At 42.3% G+C, this 18559-nt stretch overlaps 1 protein-coding gene across 4 annotated transcripts in view; it reads right to left on the bottom strand.

The window, feature by feature from the left end:
- Positions 1-2405: 2405 nt before the first annotated feature.
- Positions 2406-18559, bottom strand: part of CYFIP2 (cytoplasmic FMR1 interacting protein 2) — a 64763-nt gene continuing 48609 nt past the window's right edge. For 3 of the 4 annotated variants that reach the window (XM_081900995.1, XM_081900993.1, XM_081900994.1), the window contains exons 27-31: positions 14058-14130; positions 13537-13631; positions 7648-7886; positions 7079-7226; positions 2406-5991 (exon numbers count right to left, since the gene is read on the bottom strand). In XM_081900995.1, coding sequence (XP_081757121.1) covers positions 5824-5991; positions 7079-7226; positions 7648-7886; positions 13537-13631; positions 14058-14130 — 723 coding nt within the window. In that variant the 3' untranslated portion in view covers positions 2406-5823. The remainder of the gene's footprint in view (positions 5992-7078; positions 7227-7647; positions 7887-13536; positions 13632-14057; positions 14131-18559) is intronic. The other variant, XM_081900996.1, reaches the window with a different exon arrangement.

The raw sequence follows: 18559 nt of genomic DNA, 5'->3' as shown, positions 1-18559 counted from the left end.
TATTGCTGTCTTGCTCCTGACACTGTGCTTGCTGAATTATAAGCATAGTAAGAACATGGCAGTGACGAGTATTGTGGCAACTGGATGGGCAAGGGAACTACAGCTGGGAAGATTTGAATCCCCAGATCTAAGTGTAGCACTGAGACCTGTATAAGCCCCAATTTGGGTTGATTCGCCTCATACCCCAAACCACCTGTTTTTGTAATAATGCTACAGCAACTTTGTCACTCTTTCATTCAAACCATTTATGACTCAACTTTTATTTTTCCCTTGTTAACAGGATTCATCCTAGCTTTGCTGTACATATTGTTTGAAGTTGCAATACAGGTCATCATGTCACCACACACAGGGTGTCTTATCGATACAGAAGCATTTTGAATGGAAATGAAGAACTTCTGTTGACCAATGATGAAGGAACAAAAATACAAAACAAGATATATCATTTCCCGCTGCATAGCAAATATGATTCAAGAATTCAAACACCATAGTTGATCACTACTGTGAATATACCGCACCATAAATAAATGTAAATTCATTGTACAAAAAAGTCCTGGACAAGTCTTCATACAAATATGATACATTTGAAAGAATTATGCAAAGTCCTTTTTTAAAAACATCTGTTCTTAAAAACAGCACCTTGCTCATGTTCTCAAATAGACAAATATCAATTAAAACCAGAATAATACAGAAGAGAATAGGAATTAATATGACCACTGACACTTCTGACAAATTCTGTTGGTAAAGGGAACATGGTTGAAGTGCAGAGAGTTTGTTCTTTAACTTCAAGTCACAAAAAATCAACCTGATAAGACTGTTTAAAGCCTGAAAGGGCCACAGCTCTTCATCATCATTGCTGAAGTAATCTGGAGTCTACATCCTCAAGGCTTGGTTTATCCTTTTGTCAGGCCCTACCTTGTGGTACGTACCTTTGTGGTTTCCTGGTTCCCACCAGAAACACTTAAAAAGCCAAATGGCATGTTGCACACCATTGCATGTTTCTTTCCCGGCCCCTAAACATGGTGCTTGTTTTTATTTTATTTTTACTGAAAAACAGCCTTGGAAGCGACAATCAAGACTTGAGACAGTGGTAAGGATGGGGTTAGGGCAGCCTAACTAAGGGACAGGGAACATACGGTCTGTGTGCCAAATTTGGTCTTCTAGAGGTTCTAATTTTGCTCACAAGGCCATCCCCTCCCCAGACGTGTCCACCCAGACATCCTCAAGGTTGTGTAGGGCCATACCTGCAAAGGAATGACCGGAAGCCTTAAAGGAGACTCCCAGCTATTTTACGGCAAGGAAGGCTTGGAAGCTGTGCCTTTTAAATCTGGCAGCAAACACAAGCCCCATTGGGACTGGTTGTATTCAGAAGCTCCTGATCAGAGGGGAGCCAGTCCCTGTGGAACGCCGGGCCTGCAGTCAGCCATGAATTTAAATACATCACCAAGAGCAAGCCTCGCTTTCCACAGGAACCTTTGCAGCTACGGCTTGAGTTGTAAGCTGTGGAAGCAAAGGAATAATTGGGAGCATAGAGCACTTCCAATTCTTCCTTTTAAGCTTGAATAACCTGATGTCATATGATGCCAGGGGAATGACAGGTGGGCATGGGGGAAGGGGAGCCCAGATCATTCCCCATTCTTTGCCTAGCCCTTTCTCTTTCAGCCACTGGTCTATTCAAAAATATTATGGGCTGGATCCAGAGAAGTACATGCAGAATTCTGCTCATGCAATGGGGCTTTCCTGGCCTGTCTCCTTTTCACTGTGTCCCCGCCACCATACACACACCCAAAAAGGCTGGGCATGGCATGGCCTACCCAAGGCTGAAAAATCAGCAGAACTCTAGGAGGTTTACTTGCATTCCATTGGCACAGGATGAGTTTAGGTCCAAGCCATTGGGCCTCTCCAGTATGCTTTTCCACCTACAGGGGAAAAGATAAGGATCACTGATCCAGGGTTTGTAATTCTGATAGGTGAGAAACACCTTTTTCTTTTTAAATAAAATAGGAAGTTCATTTCATGCTTACTCCCCCATAAGCTATGTGCCTGGAGTAAGAACTGTCTGTCCTCAGAGGAGTTCCACTCCGTGCTTCTGTATGACTCATTGTTCTGGGCATTCTTGGAAGGCAAGTAATGGCACTTTATGTGAGAATTATCCTCTTACAGTAGATGTTGATGGGAAGGCTAGGACAGAACACTGGATCACAGGAGAGATGCATCCACAGCATCTTCCGGGGAACATTCTTGCAAGTATTCTTAATTATTACATTTTATTTGTTTCTTGTGGCATAGTGTTCCTGTGGAACAGTATATCTTCACACACAGTTGGGGACAGACTTAAGATGTCACATTTCTTTTTTAGCATGGGGGAAAATCTGATTCACTCAACTCACTCTTTGATAACAACTTCATTATTTAGTCTGCAAGTAGGAGGACCAGAACTATCTCATAAAGAGCATCCTATGAAGGCCACTGGGATTCTTTGCTGGGATTTAAAAAGATGGAAATCTCAGGGCAAAAACATCCTGGGAGAAAGGAAACCATGTTGGACAGATACTTTAGAAACTCTAGGAAATACGCTAAACTTACCCTGAGTTTTCCCCACACTCAAAGACTCAGAAGTCAACCCTGTTTTCCTTCTCACTTGTGTACTTAAAGCATTTAGGATTTCCCTATAAATAGCATTGATCTCAACAGAGAGTAACCCACAACCCATGTGTGAGTAACAGTGTTAAAATGCAATGTGTGAGCATAGCTAAAAATTCCATTTCATAGAACTGGAAACGATTATTGGAATTATGATCATCTAGTTGACTCTTCTATTGGATATGGGCTGTTAAATATAACATATTGCAGCTGATACTACAGAGTAGGGCTCGGAATGGCATTTGTTCTGGATTGTAATGTCTTTCTCAAGTGGCCTGAGTGTTTACACCTGTGGTATCATGCTCTGTTAAGTAACCACCACAAAAAGATTGAATTTTATTTTGAAAAGGCTGTGGGAATAAAAATAAAAATGAACAGCATCCTATTTGTCTATTTCATTAGATGTGTTCAGATTCTAACTCTGGGGTGTTTACATAGTGTTTGGTTCAGTTTTGCAAATCTGAAGTTGAGGGTTACTAAGGTGCATGAAGAGAATGAAATTCAGCTAAACTGACAATATGTGCTCTCAAAAACAACAACCCCGAAGCACTTTAATTGTTGCATTAGATATTTAAGATGGGATTTGCTGGAAGCTAATTTCCCCCCTTTGGACTTCCAAGCCCCTTTGTTTGTTTCTGCCTGAGTTAAGAGTCTTCAGGTTACTTTTCTGAGCATTGCCTTAATTCCACATCGCAAGATGTATCTTGCAGTTTGAAATGCTGCAAACATGCTCCCCAGATTCTGTGGAGGGATATTTATTGGTTACTTTGGAAAAAGATGAGATCCTTTAAGGAAATAAAGGTATTTGCCAAAGGAAACATACCTCATGGTAATAATTCTATTGTCGTTGCTGTCCCTTGAAACAGAATGTTCTTCCTGTCCCTGACACAGACAATTAAGAGGTTTCTACTTCATGCGCCCTCAAGGAGGAAAAAAATGCTGAGTCTCTGGCTTCGTAAGATTTGTCATCATGCTGTGACAATGAACCAAACACCAGCAATTAAGTACTGTATCAGCTTTATGGTGAGACGAAGGAAGAAAAACACAGACCTAAAACACCTGGTTGTTTTTTTAAGAAACCAACACTTTTTTTTTAAAGTGGCAATTTCTCTTGGCAAAAGTTAGACTAAAGAACTAAATGTCTGGAGTTTGGGATAAATGCATAAATGTTCTGACATCTGCCCTGACAATGATGGAGCCTGACAGGGTAAAAATTAGGGCAACACACCAACATATACATTCCTTCAACAATCGACCAGGATGTTTTCCTGAGCAAGCCCCAGTGAAGTGAACATGGTTATGCTCCTGCACTTCTCCCTTTCATTGTTTTGTGGCTTGTATAGGAGAACTTTCTGGTGCATTGTGTGCCCTTTGTCTAATAGATTGCATTTTAAATATTTCCTTAATGCTTTATTCTGAAATCTTTAGAGCAAATCAGAAGGGAGATAAAATGCTGCCTTTTCCTTGTAGGAAATTCAATCTAAACTACCTAAATATTAAAGGGTTGCAATTCTGAAAACCTTAAATAGTCACGGTAGGCAACGGGGGGACAGGAAACTTGCATGGTAAATAACTCAAGTGCCTTATGATAGCCTAGCAGAAACTAATTCTTCTCTCAATATCTTATAGAACTTTATTTTCATTTCACGCTATTATACAGCCCTAAACTTTGGTACCTGTCTCAGCAGACTTGTTCTAAACTTTCTCATTAGTTTGGAGAGACTTCTCTGTAGCATTGTCGCATGGCTTCTTTGCATTGTTTCTGGTATTTTCTCTCCAGGCTTTCTCCTCCCATACACATCCCTTTCTTGTTTCTACCTCCTACAGGTAGTACACTCTCATCTGAGCTCTAGGGTACACTGGTGACAGGAGGTTTCCTTTGGTGCAGGGAACTGCAGAAGCATAAACTTTTGAGTCTCGCCTGGACCTCCAATTCTGTGAATCGTTCACACAGAAATTCCTATGTTTACCTCTTTGTTCTACAGGGTTATGACAGGGCGATTTTAAACTTTTGTTGAAATTCTGCATGCCTTTGGAACCATACATATTAATGATATATAAGCTGCTGCCTTTTGTTTGTTTCTAAATGCCCTGACGTCATGCCGAATCTATTTTTTAGCATTGTTTCCAAAGTTAAGTCTGAACCGATTACCAAATGTCATATATTTTCCCAGAATGGGGAAGTGTATTGATCTCATTATTCTGTTGACTATATCCCAAAGAATGTATCAATCGTATTTCTCAAAGAACTTACTAGTTCCTTGACCTGGCAACTTTATCAAGAGTCTGGGTCATGACAACCAGTGCCTCTTCTCCTGGCTGTTTAAAATTCTAGATGCTCAGGTAAAACTACTGCCAACAGTACTTGGTTAAGGGGAAGGTATTATACAGGGCCACCAAAGCAGTGATAATCAATTCAAAATATGAGAAGACTCTTTTGTCAATGCTCCACTGCTTAAGTAAACTTAGAAAGGTTAATAGCACTGTCCTATACATGTGGCTTGTTTCCAGCTAATTGTGCACAAGATTGCACCCAAAACAATTTTAGAAGGGCAGAGGACAACAAGGCAATGACGAAAAGTCCTCTAATTCCAGGTGGAGAATGATAGTCAATATTCCATCTCTAAAAGAACCTGATTTTTTTTTTTGCTTGTGAAAATCACACAGCTCTTTATCATCTATTGCAGGAACAACTTAGCATTTCTGAATGTTTTAAACATTTAAGCTGTTGTTTCCCATCAAGCAGGAAGGCTTTTCAGTCGCATGGTGCATCAAGCGGAAGACTTGCAACACACTGAAGCGATGACTGCTTCAACTGTAACACCCCCAAAAAACAACAACTCTTTTAAGGGCCATAAAGTTTTGTGCTTGATTGGGTTGTTCTTGGTCATCACAAAAGCTGACGATACCACAGGAGAAAAAACCACATTTTGCTCCATCTCACCACATTTTCAAAGCTATGGGTAAAACCAACCAGAAAGATACTATAGAAGAACATGCATTCAAAACAGGCCTTCTAGGAAAATGCTTCTTTGTATACTGGGTCCATCCAAGTCTGCACTGTTGACAGATCTGTGTTCTCAGGGTTTTCCCTTCCAGGCCTCTGAGATCCAGTCGCTCCTTCCTCACTGACTTCAGATGTAGAGACACAAATGCTCACATTTCATTTCCAGCACGGACTATTTAACAGGTGGTGGCCAAGGACTGGTGGATGGGGGGCTGGAAGCAGCGCACATGCTCGACTGTAGAACTGTCTGTTTCCACTGACTTCATGTACTTGTTCAGGATGGCAAAAATCTCATTGTTCAGAATCTGGTACTTCCTGATCCGGTCAGCCATTTTTTTAAGAGGCTAGAGAAGAAATGAAAAGACAGGCAAAGCAAAGAGCAATGAAGCTTTCAGACCTCTGCTTCTACAGCTAGCCTAATGCTGATAGGCTGGAGCGAAGACATCTAGAGAAACTAATAGCTGACACAGTTCCTTCCTAGCTTTTTGCAGAGCCAAAATGCCACTAACACCTCTTATTTCCTACGTATCTATTAGCAACATAATGACATCACTTGACTGACAGGTGGATGGCCCTGCCTGCCTGTCAAATTTGGGCCATGAGGCAGATCCAGATAAAGATCTGGCCCACAAAGCGAGAAAGGTTCCCCAGCCCAGAGGTGCTTATCATCATCATCAATTGAATTTATATACCACCATGTATATCAAACCTATCCATTCTGAAGGAAATCAGCCCTGAGTGCTCACTGGAAGGACAGATCCTGAAGCTGAGGTTCCAATACTTTGGCCACCTCATGAGAAGAGAAGACTCCCTGGGAAAGACCCTGATGTTGGGAAAGATGGAGGGCACAAGGAGAAGGGGACGACAGAGGACGAGATGGTTGGACAGTGTTCTTGAAGCTACGAACATGAGTCTGATCAAACTGCAGGAGGCAGTGGAAGACAGAAGTGCCTGGTCCATGGGGTCACGAAGAGTCAGACATGACTAAACAACAACCACCCTATAACCCGGGGGTCTCCGGGCAGCTTCTTGTGTTCCACTCCAGGTAGCAGGTGATGTGAAATATCTCTGTCTCAGACCACAGTCAGTCAATGCCAGTTGGAGTAGACCAGTGGTTCCCAATTAACTAATTACTGAGGACCTCCTATTTTTCAAAAGCCAAGCCATGGACTTGTGGGGTAGCCCCTAATAAGCAAAGGATTTTAGATACACTAAAAAACAGACCATAAAATTTGTGATATTTCCCATGCAAAAATGACAAAAAATTAGTTGGGGAGGAGAGGCAAGGGTAAGGGCCGTGGACTCCCTGGGTACATTCCACAGACCCCCAGGGGTCCCTGGACCCCTAATTGGGAACCACTGGAGTAGACAATATTAAGCTAAATAGTCAAGCAACCTGACATTCAGCTCAGTGTTCACCCCCAGACTTACCACATTCTTTATGATTTCGTCTTTCCCATCCTGCCTCTGCACTTTTAACAGGTGGTAACAGAAGTCAAAGAGATCAAAGCGACGCTGCTGTCCCAGGAGGACTATGACTGAGCAGCCAGCCCAGTTCAGCCCATCTCCAAAACATTGCCTGGAGGGAAATGGGACATAGAAGAAATTACTTATCGAGAATGACTGGCTGGCATGGTGTTATTGAGTTGCTTGTCCTGAGAATTCCTGGTTGCTTGATTCTATGTTAAGAGAACAACAAGTATCAGTCCATGAGTAAATCAACTCAGAAGCCAGTATAACGAAAGCCAGTGCTTTGTCTTAGGCCAAATAGGTCAGAGTCATTCAAAAGATAACTCACTTGACTATCACTAGAGAATCCCAGACCCCATTCCTGGCATCAGAGATACAGTGTCCAGTCATTAGTAAAGCGGCCCACATTCCTGCATGTAGAAGCAAACCTCAAGTAAGGAGGTATTTGCTATAGCTTTCCTGGCTGTGGGGAAAGATCATCTAATACATGATCATTAGAACTCAATGCAACCCAGTGCAGGCCTACTCACTCAGCAGTGAATTCATTTGTCCCCACAGGAATGCAGTACACAAACTGCATGGCACTCCAGAGCCGGTGGAACTCAACGCACTCGTCAACATGCATGACGCCATTGGTAGGGGGAGGCCCGCGCCAGATGGGGTCCTGGAGGTAGCTCCGAATGCGAGTCAGGATAACCTCAAACATGGACAGGCCACAGCACAACCTCTCCTTGGTCAGCAAGTCTCCTTCACGGGCTATGGCTATTTGCTGAGGAGGAAGAGAAGCCCAAGAATAAAAGAAGGTGTAAAACGTCACTTTCCATACGAATGCTCATCACGTTGACCTTTTCTTTCCTGTGTTTTGCACTTGGAAATAATATTTCTTGTAGGAGTTTCCTTTGCCCTTAATTTGTGCTTAAGAACATCGAGGTACTTTTGTTATTTAGATTAGGAGTGAGTTGTCAAAAGCATCCTTCCTTTATCCAAATATTCATTACTTTGAGGATAACCAAGAGTGTGGTGGAAAAGAGAAGCTGAAATTTGCTTCTCTAACAGGTGTTTCTTTTTTATTATTATTATTATCTTCAAGATTTCCTGCACATTTTATTGTTTCTGCATACTTAATGCCTGGCAGCAAAGTACTGCTATGCAAGGGCGCTTTGTTACTGCAGTTTGTAGCGTACGTTATATTATGATCATGTCTTTTACATGCCTATTCATTAGACTGTTGTTAATAACAGCAGGTTATTGTGAAATAATAATCAAAATATGCACATCCACACTAGTTATTTGATATATGCTCTTTAGGATGTTTTAAAATATACAATTGAATGTGAAAGTTTAGCTTTGATGATCAGGGATGTCATCCTCTATGAATATTTTAAATTCAGACAGATACTAAAAGGGAACCAGGGTTCCAATCATTGTTTTGTATGTATTTTAGTTATATTGACTAGAAATTGATGGCTGGTTAAAAATAAGATAAATGGGTAAATAGGTTTTCTCCCATTTGTTAATAATCTCAAAAGATGAATTTAAAAAGCATTGACAAGTTAAGATTCCTCCACCCACCCAGTTTTCTAACACTCACTGCTAGAGGGGACCCCCTCCACATTTTACAATAGAAACAGGGCAGTGTATTTGCAGACTGAAATGAAGGAGGGTCACACAGGACCACTGCCTGGAGAATTGCACTCCTAAGTTGTAAGCTTTTGCTTGATGTAGAACAGTAAGATGAGTAGAATACAAATACGCAGCACAGAAATGGGAGGCAGGATGGCAGGATGAGATGTGGCAGCACGGGGAACAACTAAAGGCACTTCAGCCATCATACAGTTATGTCATCTCAACCCTATGTAGGTGGTATATAGCAGTAACTGCTGATAATGTAGTTGCAACCAACCAAAAGCACAGCAGGATGGATTTGACCTATTCGCTTTGAAGGGGATGTTGCAGCACCATTTTGGCACAAGCCATTCGTCATATTGCTCCAGCTTCACACAACTTTATGACCAGAATGTCAACAATCCCATTAAAGACCCATCCATCATTCCCTAATGGTGGTGAGCTGTATCTGAATTTTTGGTATGTAACATGGAATTGTTTCAATTCTGGATTCTTGGCATGGCTGACTTTAAGTAAAACTGGTCCATTTTTAAAAAACACATTCACCCTTTTTCTTTTTGTATCTTCACCGACTAAAACTGGAAGACAGAGAAAATTATGACTAGACTGTCCTATCCAGGAGTAAGACAAGTGATGTACAGTAAGGCATTTATAGGCCTGGAAATGTTAACTCCATATGTTTCTTAGTTCTTGCATATCAAGGATTCTTAAGTGGGAATCATACATAACCCCCCCCCCAAGGGTAAATCCCATTGCTGCTGAATGGGTTGAGCAGCTGTTGTTTGTAACAGTGGTGAACAGTGGTGTTCAGATGCAGCTAGAATTCTTCATTAAAGTAAAAATACACCAACAAGAGGGTCAGAGGCTCCCCTACCTGGCTGCAGAGTACCAACAGACTCCCAACGTTCCCAGAAAGTTTCCCAGACCTGATACTATCTCAACTCACCATCTATTTTTCAGTTGGTAAATGCTAAGATTAGGAGTTCCACCAGTGTTATCTAAGACACAGCTACAAGGACATTCTGTTGGAGAAGTAATTAATACTCAACAGAAAGCAAGTGTGAAGAGAGGAAAGTCAAATTACTGTACAGAACCTTTTCAGATAGAGGCTTGGATCCGAAGAAGAACCAGGGGAAGGAAGTTGGTGGAATGTGACTTTCTCACCCGCTCCTTCCCCCAGAAAGCCTTACTTAAAAGCTTTGGTATGGGAGGATGAAGGGGAGAGGGCAAAAAAAATGGGTGGAGGAACCTTCCGTGGGCCAAGCTCTGTTACCATTCTCAATGTATATTGGAGCCAAGTACTGTTGATGTTCTTCTGACATTTCCCACAATAAAATGCAAAGATGCATGCAGCTCTCCATTGTGTACATGCCTGAATGTGGAGAGATCCATTTCTGCCCTTCATACTAACTTCTGCCCTATCATGGGAAGCACTGGTGGAATACAGCTCTTAAAACAGGCCAACTAACCTACTTTCATCAACTGAATGGGAAGTTCGCCCACCCCAGGTTTGGACAGTTGTCTCACAGCAACTAACTCCTCCTATTAATCAGGTATAAATGGATACAAAGGAAGCAGGTCTGTGGCTCCTGTGCCTATGAAGAAGTTGACGGGATTTGTGCGCCTCTTGCCCTGGGTTGTTTATGTGCATATGCAGACCAACAATTTCCCCCCCATGACAAAGGAGTAGGAGCTGCGAATGCACATAACGTCTGAGGCAAGTGCTCCATGTGGAAGTCCAATCTGCACAGTCTTTCAATGCTCTCTTTGGAGAAAGAGAGAGAGAGAATGAATTACACAAGAGTGATCTGCCGGCATCAAACATTACATTAAATGTGTGTTGAGGGTTGCGGAATGCACTTCTTCGAAACAGAATTAGGATTACTGGGACAACGTAAATTGAAAGAAGACTTGCAAAATATAGCTTCCCCTTTCCTTGTTCTTTCTACATGGGCACAGGGAATATTTACAGCCCTCCTGAAATCAGGGTTTGAAGAAATGCTATGTTTAGGTGTTTGAAAGTCTCAAATAAATCTAGTAAGAAGTAAATGAATAAGCTAGTTAGGAGGACAAATTCAACAAAGAGAGCCACATTCAACAAAGCAGCTGCACTCGCAGGAACTGGTGTGATGAGTCCTGCTGGCGCAATGGGACTTTAACCCCTCTCCTCCTCCATGTCCTCCTAAACTGGCTCTGGGAGGACTGGAGAACCCCCAGAACATCATGTGCAGGGAAGAGAGGGGAGATTGTTCTCCTGGGCAAGCTGAAACACTTGCGCTGATGGGACGGTTGGAAGACTGTAATGTTGAATTCCTATGCCCTACTATCCCACTATTTTATGTATGTAATGGATGGTTAACTGCGCATCCAAAGCTCTCTAACTGCTTATACATGTTTTTGAATCTACTGCCTTGGTTGTCAGCCTAATTCCTTTGATTAAGGAAACAGAACACAATATAATAGATTACTTGGCAGAGATGGGTCTTTGGATGATGTAAGATGAACACTGCTGGATCCAAGCAGGGGTCTATCTAGTTCAGCATCCTGTTTCCCAGTGACCAACCAGATGTCTCAGTAAAGTTTCCAAGCAGGACCCAAGGCCAAGAGCCCCAACCTGCTTTTGTTCCCCAGTGACTACATACAGCCATCACAACTATTAGCCATTAATATTGATAGCCTTGTCCTCGATTAAATAATCACTGGCGGCAGCATTCAAAAAGATAATGGTGTACATTAGGACCAGAAAATTCTTATAGGCATTCCCAGTTAAATGGTCTGTGGATGTGGAGAAGTGCCTGGGTGGGAGGCCATGGAAAACCATTCAGCAGCGGCAAGGAACTCGCAGGTGCCAGGAAGGGAGATGGTGCGGCAAGGAGGTTGGCATTGTCAGCCTCTTGCCACCTCTCCCTGCGGGAAAGCACCACTGACTCACATGCTAGGAAGTTAGCATAGTGGATTTGCCCCGCCTGGCAAGCTGCTTCTGGTACTGGAAAAAGGGTTCCCCAGGGAGATCCTGATCACATCTCTCTTACATCACATTCAATTTGACCATAAGTTAAGCACTCTTGCCTGTCACTGATCACAGTCATACATTGTATATGCTTAAGGCTGCAGCCCTATACTGAATACTTGAGAGTAAGTTCTACTCAACTCAGTGGGACTGATTGCATACACTGAGTACACTTTAAATTTCTTTTACTGAATCAATGGGATCACCAAGAGTGCTCAATTTTTTCTGGCTTGTTACTCTACTGTTTTATCTCCCCTATGAAGAAAATTGATGTAGAAAATAATAGGACAAGCTAACAGACTCGGAAATTTGAGTGGAAAGCTATACAGACAGTTAACTAAGCATTACAAACACAAAGGCACACAACCGCAGACACATAACCATCCTTATGATTTTTTTCTTTGAATAAAACGCCCCCATTCTGCTGGTTGTAAAGGCAAGAAAGCTCCACCTATTTCAGTCACCTGCTGCGAGCCAAACCACCCATTCAAAATCCAGACCACAAGCAGAGAGCAGGTGCGCTGTAGAGCAAATAGCTTCAGATGACTCATGCAAGTGAGCCAAGCCACAGGCTGCAGAGAAGGGATAAGAAACATTTGGCCTTCCAGAGGTTGCTGGACTCCAAATCCCTTCAGCCTCAGCCAATATGGCCAATGGTTGGGGAAAGACAACCATTCAACAACCTCTGAAGGGTCACAGGTTCACAACGCCTGTTGTAGAAGAAAGAACATCTCCCAGGCCAATCTGCTTGGAAGTAATTCCTTATTGCCTCTAGAGCTGACAATCATTCAGAGCCACTTCCTGTGTTCTTTTTTAGGTGCACAACTATCATTTTTAGGTATACATCTCATAAAATTAACTGTATGTGGAAACATGCATGACAGATGTACCCTCTTCAGAGATCCAGGACTGGTTGCAGCTCTCTGTTGAGAGTACTCTAGGTGGCAAATGTAAGTTTTCCTGCCACATAATGTGCATAGTGACTTTCAGACCAAGGGTGGTATCTGACTAACTTGTTCTGCCAATGCAAGTATTTCCACTTGCTCAACAAAACTCCCCCATCATCTCCCTGTGCCCTCCTCAAAGCTCCTTCAGAGAGTTGGAGAAAGCCCCAGAATAGTTGAGGGTTCACAAGGGGAGAGGTTCCGTTGTGCAAATGATGGAACCTTGCACTGATGGAATGAGTTAGCTGGATACTACCCCAAATGGCCAACGAAGAGTACACACTCTTAAGTATCTTAGACATATTATGTTGGAGGCAGAGAAACTGGCAAGTTGATCACAATTGATGTCGGAAGTGCTATAATATGCTATAAGCCAGGTGTCAGGGCATAGAAGATTTGCCACTGCAATGTCACAGTGCTGGCTTTTACAGGAATAAGAGACAGGGTTTTAATTGTGGTCCTATTTGTGATCATGTGGCAGCAGATTTGAAACAGGAGCGGTTGTTCATGTGAACCCGTATTTTGACTCAAAATCCATTTGGAATAGCCCAATAACAGGATTGTGGCAATCAGGAACAAACTGATTCTTTTTTATCTTTGCCGTAGTTAGCTTCTGAGTGATATCAGGGGCCATCATGAAACACACACAGTGCACTGATCCTCACTAAAGCTAATTTAATTTTGCTTGGTAACAGTGAAATATCTATGGACAAACTATACCGTGTCAGTATCCAGAAAGACTTCTAGTAGCTCAGAGATAATCTGGGAATTGCGGGCGTGGGGGGGGGGGTAATGTGAAATTTTTAGTTACCCCGTGTGGGTTTCAATGTCATCCTTACCTGCGGTGTTCCCAGCCTCTCTATTAGGGGAACCAGGTGAAGTGGGGCATATTTGGCTTCGAGACGCTTCATGCGTACCTCCAAGCGTTCTCCTTCTGTTAAGCGAGCAGCAAACAGTGAAATGAGAAAGCAAAACGGGAAAAAAAATTCCAGCATTTCAGAGTCACCTCCCAACCATTATCCAATTCTGGGACCAGTGTGACGGAACAAAAGCAGGGTAGCGCATCGCGAAGAAGGGACTCTGCGATTTACAGCCGCAACACCAGCACACTTGTAAAAGGATCTTGTTTGGAAAGCAAACATCTTGCTTTTGCCGAGAAGGGTTGCGAAAAGTTACCTTTCATGAGGACTGCTCAGCAGGGCGACTAGTAAATTCAGTTCAATGAATGGCTGACTAGTGCTAAGGGCCTAAGCAAGTTTCGTTGAAACTTATCGATTGCCAGCTATGTCTCTGCAGCTCTATAGGTTTAACACATCTGTGGGAATAATGACTGACATCTGACCACCTCTCCACTCCTTACCTTTGATGTAGACCCTGGGCAAAATATTTTGGAAGGGAGCAGCATGCAGCAAATCACACACTTCTTCCTGGGACTGAGGCAGGAGGAAGAAAGATAAAAGGTGTTAAAAATTCCCCGTGGGACTAGTTGTTCAGCTGTCTGAAAGACCTGGGGTGACCATACTGATCTATGTGCCTCCAGAGGGCTTATTCAAATATAGCCCAATCTCATGGGTGACAGAACTGGAAGAGAATGCCTTTTGAATCCATGTTAAGATTATGCAAACCAATACAAGATTTTTTTTTTTTAAAAAAACTATGGTAAAATCTGGAGCTTTGCTGTGGTTCTTTAACTCATCTAGTAATAGGATCTAAGGCAAGGATGGATAACGGTCCAAACCCTGTGGCTGAACAGTGCGACACTCTGCCAGGATTCCAGATAAGTGCTACTCAACCTCATTCTACTTTGTGTGACTGTCTGCACCAAGGTATACCTTGTGTGGTTACAAACATTTACACATGGTCTCCACTTGTAAACCTAAACCACTTACAAGTAACTTGTGACAAAAGCAGTATATAAGCAGTAATAATAATAATAATAAACCTATGCAAAGCTGGTATTGTAACTCAACTCCTATTCCTTCTATGCCTCCTAGCCAGATCCTTCTGTCCAGGAATACCATGTATCTAACAGGTCTAATGTGGAATAATAATAATAATAATAATAATAATAATAATAATAATAATAATAATAATTTATTTATACCCCACCCATCTGGCTGGCTTTCCCTAGCCACTCTGGGCAGCTTACAACCCATAAAAAATTGTAAAACATTAGACGTTAAACACTTCCCTAAACAGGACTGCCTTCAGATGTCTTCTAAAAGTCAGATACAGTGGTACCTCGCAAGACAAAATTAATTCGTTCTGCGAGTTTTTTTGTCTTGCGAATTTTTCGTCTTGTGAAGCACAGATTCCCATTGGAATGCATTGGAACCAAATTCCCATAGGAATGCATTGAAACTCGCAAGACGTTTTTGTCTTGCGAAGCAAGCCCATAGGAAAATTCGTCTTGCGAAGCAACTCAAAAAACGAAAAACTCTTTCGTCTTGCGAGTTTTCCGTCTTACGAGGCATTCGTCTTGCGAGGTACCACTGTAGTTGTTTATTTCCTTGACATATGATGGGAGGGTGTCCCACAGGGCGGGCGCCACTACCGAGAAGGCCCTCTGCCTGGTTCTCCAAAGACCTCTCTGAAGAGGATGACGACTTAGCAATTGCAGAACTTCAGAAGGACAGCTCAGGCCTTGCAGTGTATAAACTGAGCCACCTAATACTCAGAGCAGTTCTCTCTTCCATCAGCTTGCCAATGAAGAAAGAGAAGGCACAATCTGTGGACATCTCCATACAGTACTACAGTAAAATAACCCTTTACATTTTATGAAACTCAGGATAAGTTAGTAGTGGGCCTTCTGACAAACCCAGGCCCTACTAGTAGACATCATGGCGATATTAAGCTCTATTGCATTTATATCTGCTGTCCTAAATAACTCCTACTGGGAATTAGCCTAGGTCCTCAAAACCTCAGGGTCAAACTAGAAATGGCACTGGAAAATATCACAGATATCCCAGTTTTCAATACATAAAAGCCACCAGAGGGGTGGAGGTAGTGATGGTAGTGCCACTTGGATGGTGCTTGTGGCACTGGGCAAAGGGTATTAACTCTTCCACCACACTGTTTTCTTGATTAAAATTCCCTTCCCCCCAACCCCCCTGCTAATTACCACCCAGAGGAAAATATATAACTACCAGGTTACGCATTGCGGTAATCCAAATTACACACACCTCTCAAGTTGGCTTTTAATTAAAAAAAAAAAAAAGCAGAACATCCTGTTCATAGATCTTTAAGTCTAGTTTGCCCTGAGGCTGACCCTGCTTTCGTTAGTTGGAACTGGCATTCTGGACCTGTTACCTGATACTGTGTGACTCCAGCTAACACTTCAGCTTGGGGCTTAAAATGGCAAGCTTAAAGACAGTCAATGTCCCTCATGCATCTGGACCCAGCATTGCAGAGAATTTTAACGAGGTACAGACTTTCCCAGTACAAAGCCCAGAGCAAGAATCCTAGACAGGGACACTGCCTGGTATGAAAAGCGAAACAGCTTCCCCGGTGTGTTCTGGGGCCTTTGGGAGAAGGCAGCTGCTGCAGACACATCCAATACCTTGCCACTGAAAGCAGTTTGGAAAAACTGCTCTAAGACTCACACACACACAAAAAAGACTGTCTGGTGGTTCATTCCAAGGAACAAAGAGAATGCAAATGTCTGCTTGGCACCACATTTATAAAACACTTAGAAGCCAGTGTAGTGCGTGTAAATTGGAGACTGCAAAAAAATCACTGCAATTAATCATTGCAACCGTCTATAGGTTTAGAAAACGCTGTCTCTTGGGAGGGCCTCTGTAGCTCTGTGGCTGTAAGGCCTATGTTGATGAATGAGAAACCTTACATAATGTCATATGTATGCTTGGTTTTATGATGCTCTACAAAAGGCATTTACTGTTGATGCAAGCAGATAGTTAAGACCTACAAATGTTAATGAGGAGAGAGAAATAAATAGTATCAAAATTTCAATCCTCAGCACGCTCTTTTGGTAGTAAGACCCAAGAGACCTTAGGAGGGACTTACTTCCAAGTAGCCATGCTTTAGGACTAGGCTGGAAGAGGCCGAGAGGGAACCACAGAAGAATGAGAAGCAACTTGAAAACACATACAGATATTCAAAGGTAATCCAAAGTGCAGACATACAAAGAGGCAAGACCTGGGAAGCAATAATGCTGGAGGAGACTTGAGTAATGGTTGGCAGCAAATTCTGCATGAGTCTACAAGGCGGCACAGCAACAAAGTAAACCATGATGGCTGCAGGCTGCATGCAAAGAGGCAAGACGCTGCAAAAGGGGGAGGTGCCAATATATCTCTGTGCGAGGACACATTCAGAATGCTGTGATCAATTCTCCAATCACCAGCCATGCCTTGTAGTGTCAAAAATACGTGCACAGTTCCCTCATCTAAAGCCTTGGCTGCTTACCAAAAATAGCACAATGAACATCCTAGAAGATGGGTTTCAACTTCCATTGCAATACTTAATAAATAGTTAACTGTCTCATGGTATGTGACTGCTTCCTACTTTTCAAGAAACCCCATGCTAAATGTCCAATCTCATCTCGAAAACAGAGGGGAGGCCTTCATTGCTGACTATGGCAGAAGGAATTCTCCTTCCATAGCGGGCAATGAAGAAGGCATCCGTCAGTCCACATCTCTTATGTTCAACTATCTGTGCTCTGTGGCACATCCCAAGCACAAGTTAATAGATTAGTAAATTGATAGATTAGTTTGTCCTTGGAAAAGGAAATGGGTTTCTTTCTTTTTTATTAATCATACAAGAAATTAAGTGGCATTATGATGTTCAGGAAATCATGAATTCAGAAGGTCTTTGTGAAAAGACCACTCTATGATTGGCAAAACCACTAGTACTCTGGAACTTTTATCCATAATAACAACAACAACAACAACAACAACAACAACAACAGTGAAATTTAAGAAAAGTAAGCTTGTGTCGAAATGTTCTCTCTTCAGTCACAAGCAGGAAATATATAGACACTCGTAGATGAAAAATTAATAAATCAGTCATATCGAACACAGTAACCAAATTTGTATTGGATTGAGTTATGTGTGCCTTTATGGCCATCAGAAAGTACAAAGGAATGATTCATTTTACATTATTTAATCCAAATCTTCACTGATGAACTTAGAACTGAGAGAAAGACTGGATAGGTTTATTCACATACAACACATATAATTTCTGCTGATCATCCTTTCCCAGACTATGACCCTGATGCGCTTACCTCCATGCTGCTATTGGCATTTTGCTCCTATATCAAAATATTATTGGCTCCCTAATACACTAATGATGTGTCTCTACTATGAGAAGCAACTCAGTGAATAAGTATCCAGTAAGGGGGTGGGGGAGGCTGTTGTGCACATTCAAGCGCACGTTAACATTATGCAGATCGGAAGGACCAACATAGCCACAATGGGAGAAAATGCCGTTCAAGAGAGCTATGATACAGTCAAGCATCCCAAGAAGACACATTCTTCCTCTGAAGAGAAGATGGGATGCACCAAAAGGATTGGGCTGGGCACTAAGGGATATCCAGAAAGCAACTATCCGTACTCATGGTTTGGTGCTGGTGCTAAACTAGGTGTGCAGGAAGCAGTACAGTGGAGGTACTTTAAGAATTCAGGCACTGTGTTTGCAAATTCAAACAGCAATGTCATGCAAAGTATGCAACCTGTACAGATATCACTATTACTAGCAATCCTGAAGTGGGGTCTATAAGAACAGGCAAGGGACCGGCAAAGGATGAAGTCGAAGGGATACATAGACTGTTTGGATTAACTCCGAGCAGGGTACATACCCATACCACATAAAAATGCCATGCAAATGAGAGTCCCCAAACCACCCTTT

The sequence above is a fragment of the Podarcis melisellensis genome (genome assembly GCF_964234715.1).
Source record: "Podarcis melisellensis genome assembly, chromosome: 2".
Classification (NCBI taxonomy): domain Eukaryota; kingdom Metazoa; phylum Chordata; class Lepidosauria; order Squamata; family Lacertidae; genus Podarcis; species Podarcis melisellensis.
Note: the sequence above shows the minus strand (reverse complement) of the source record. Positions and strands in the feature narration are given on the sequence as shown.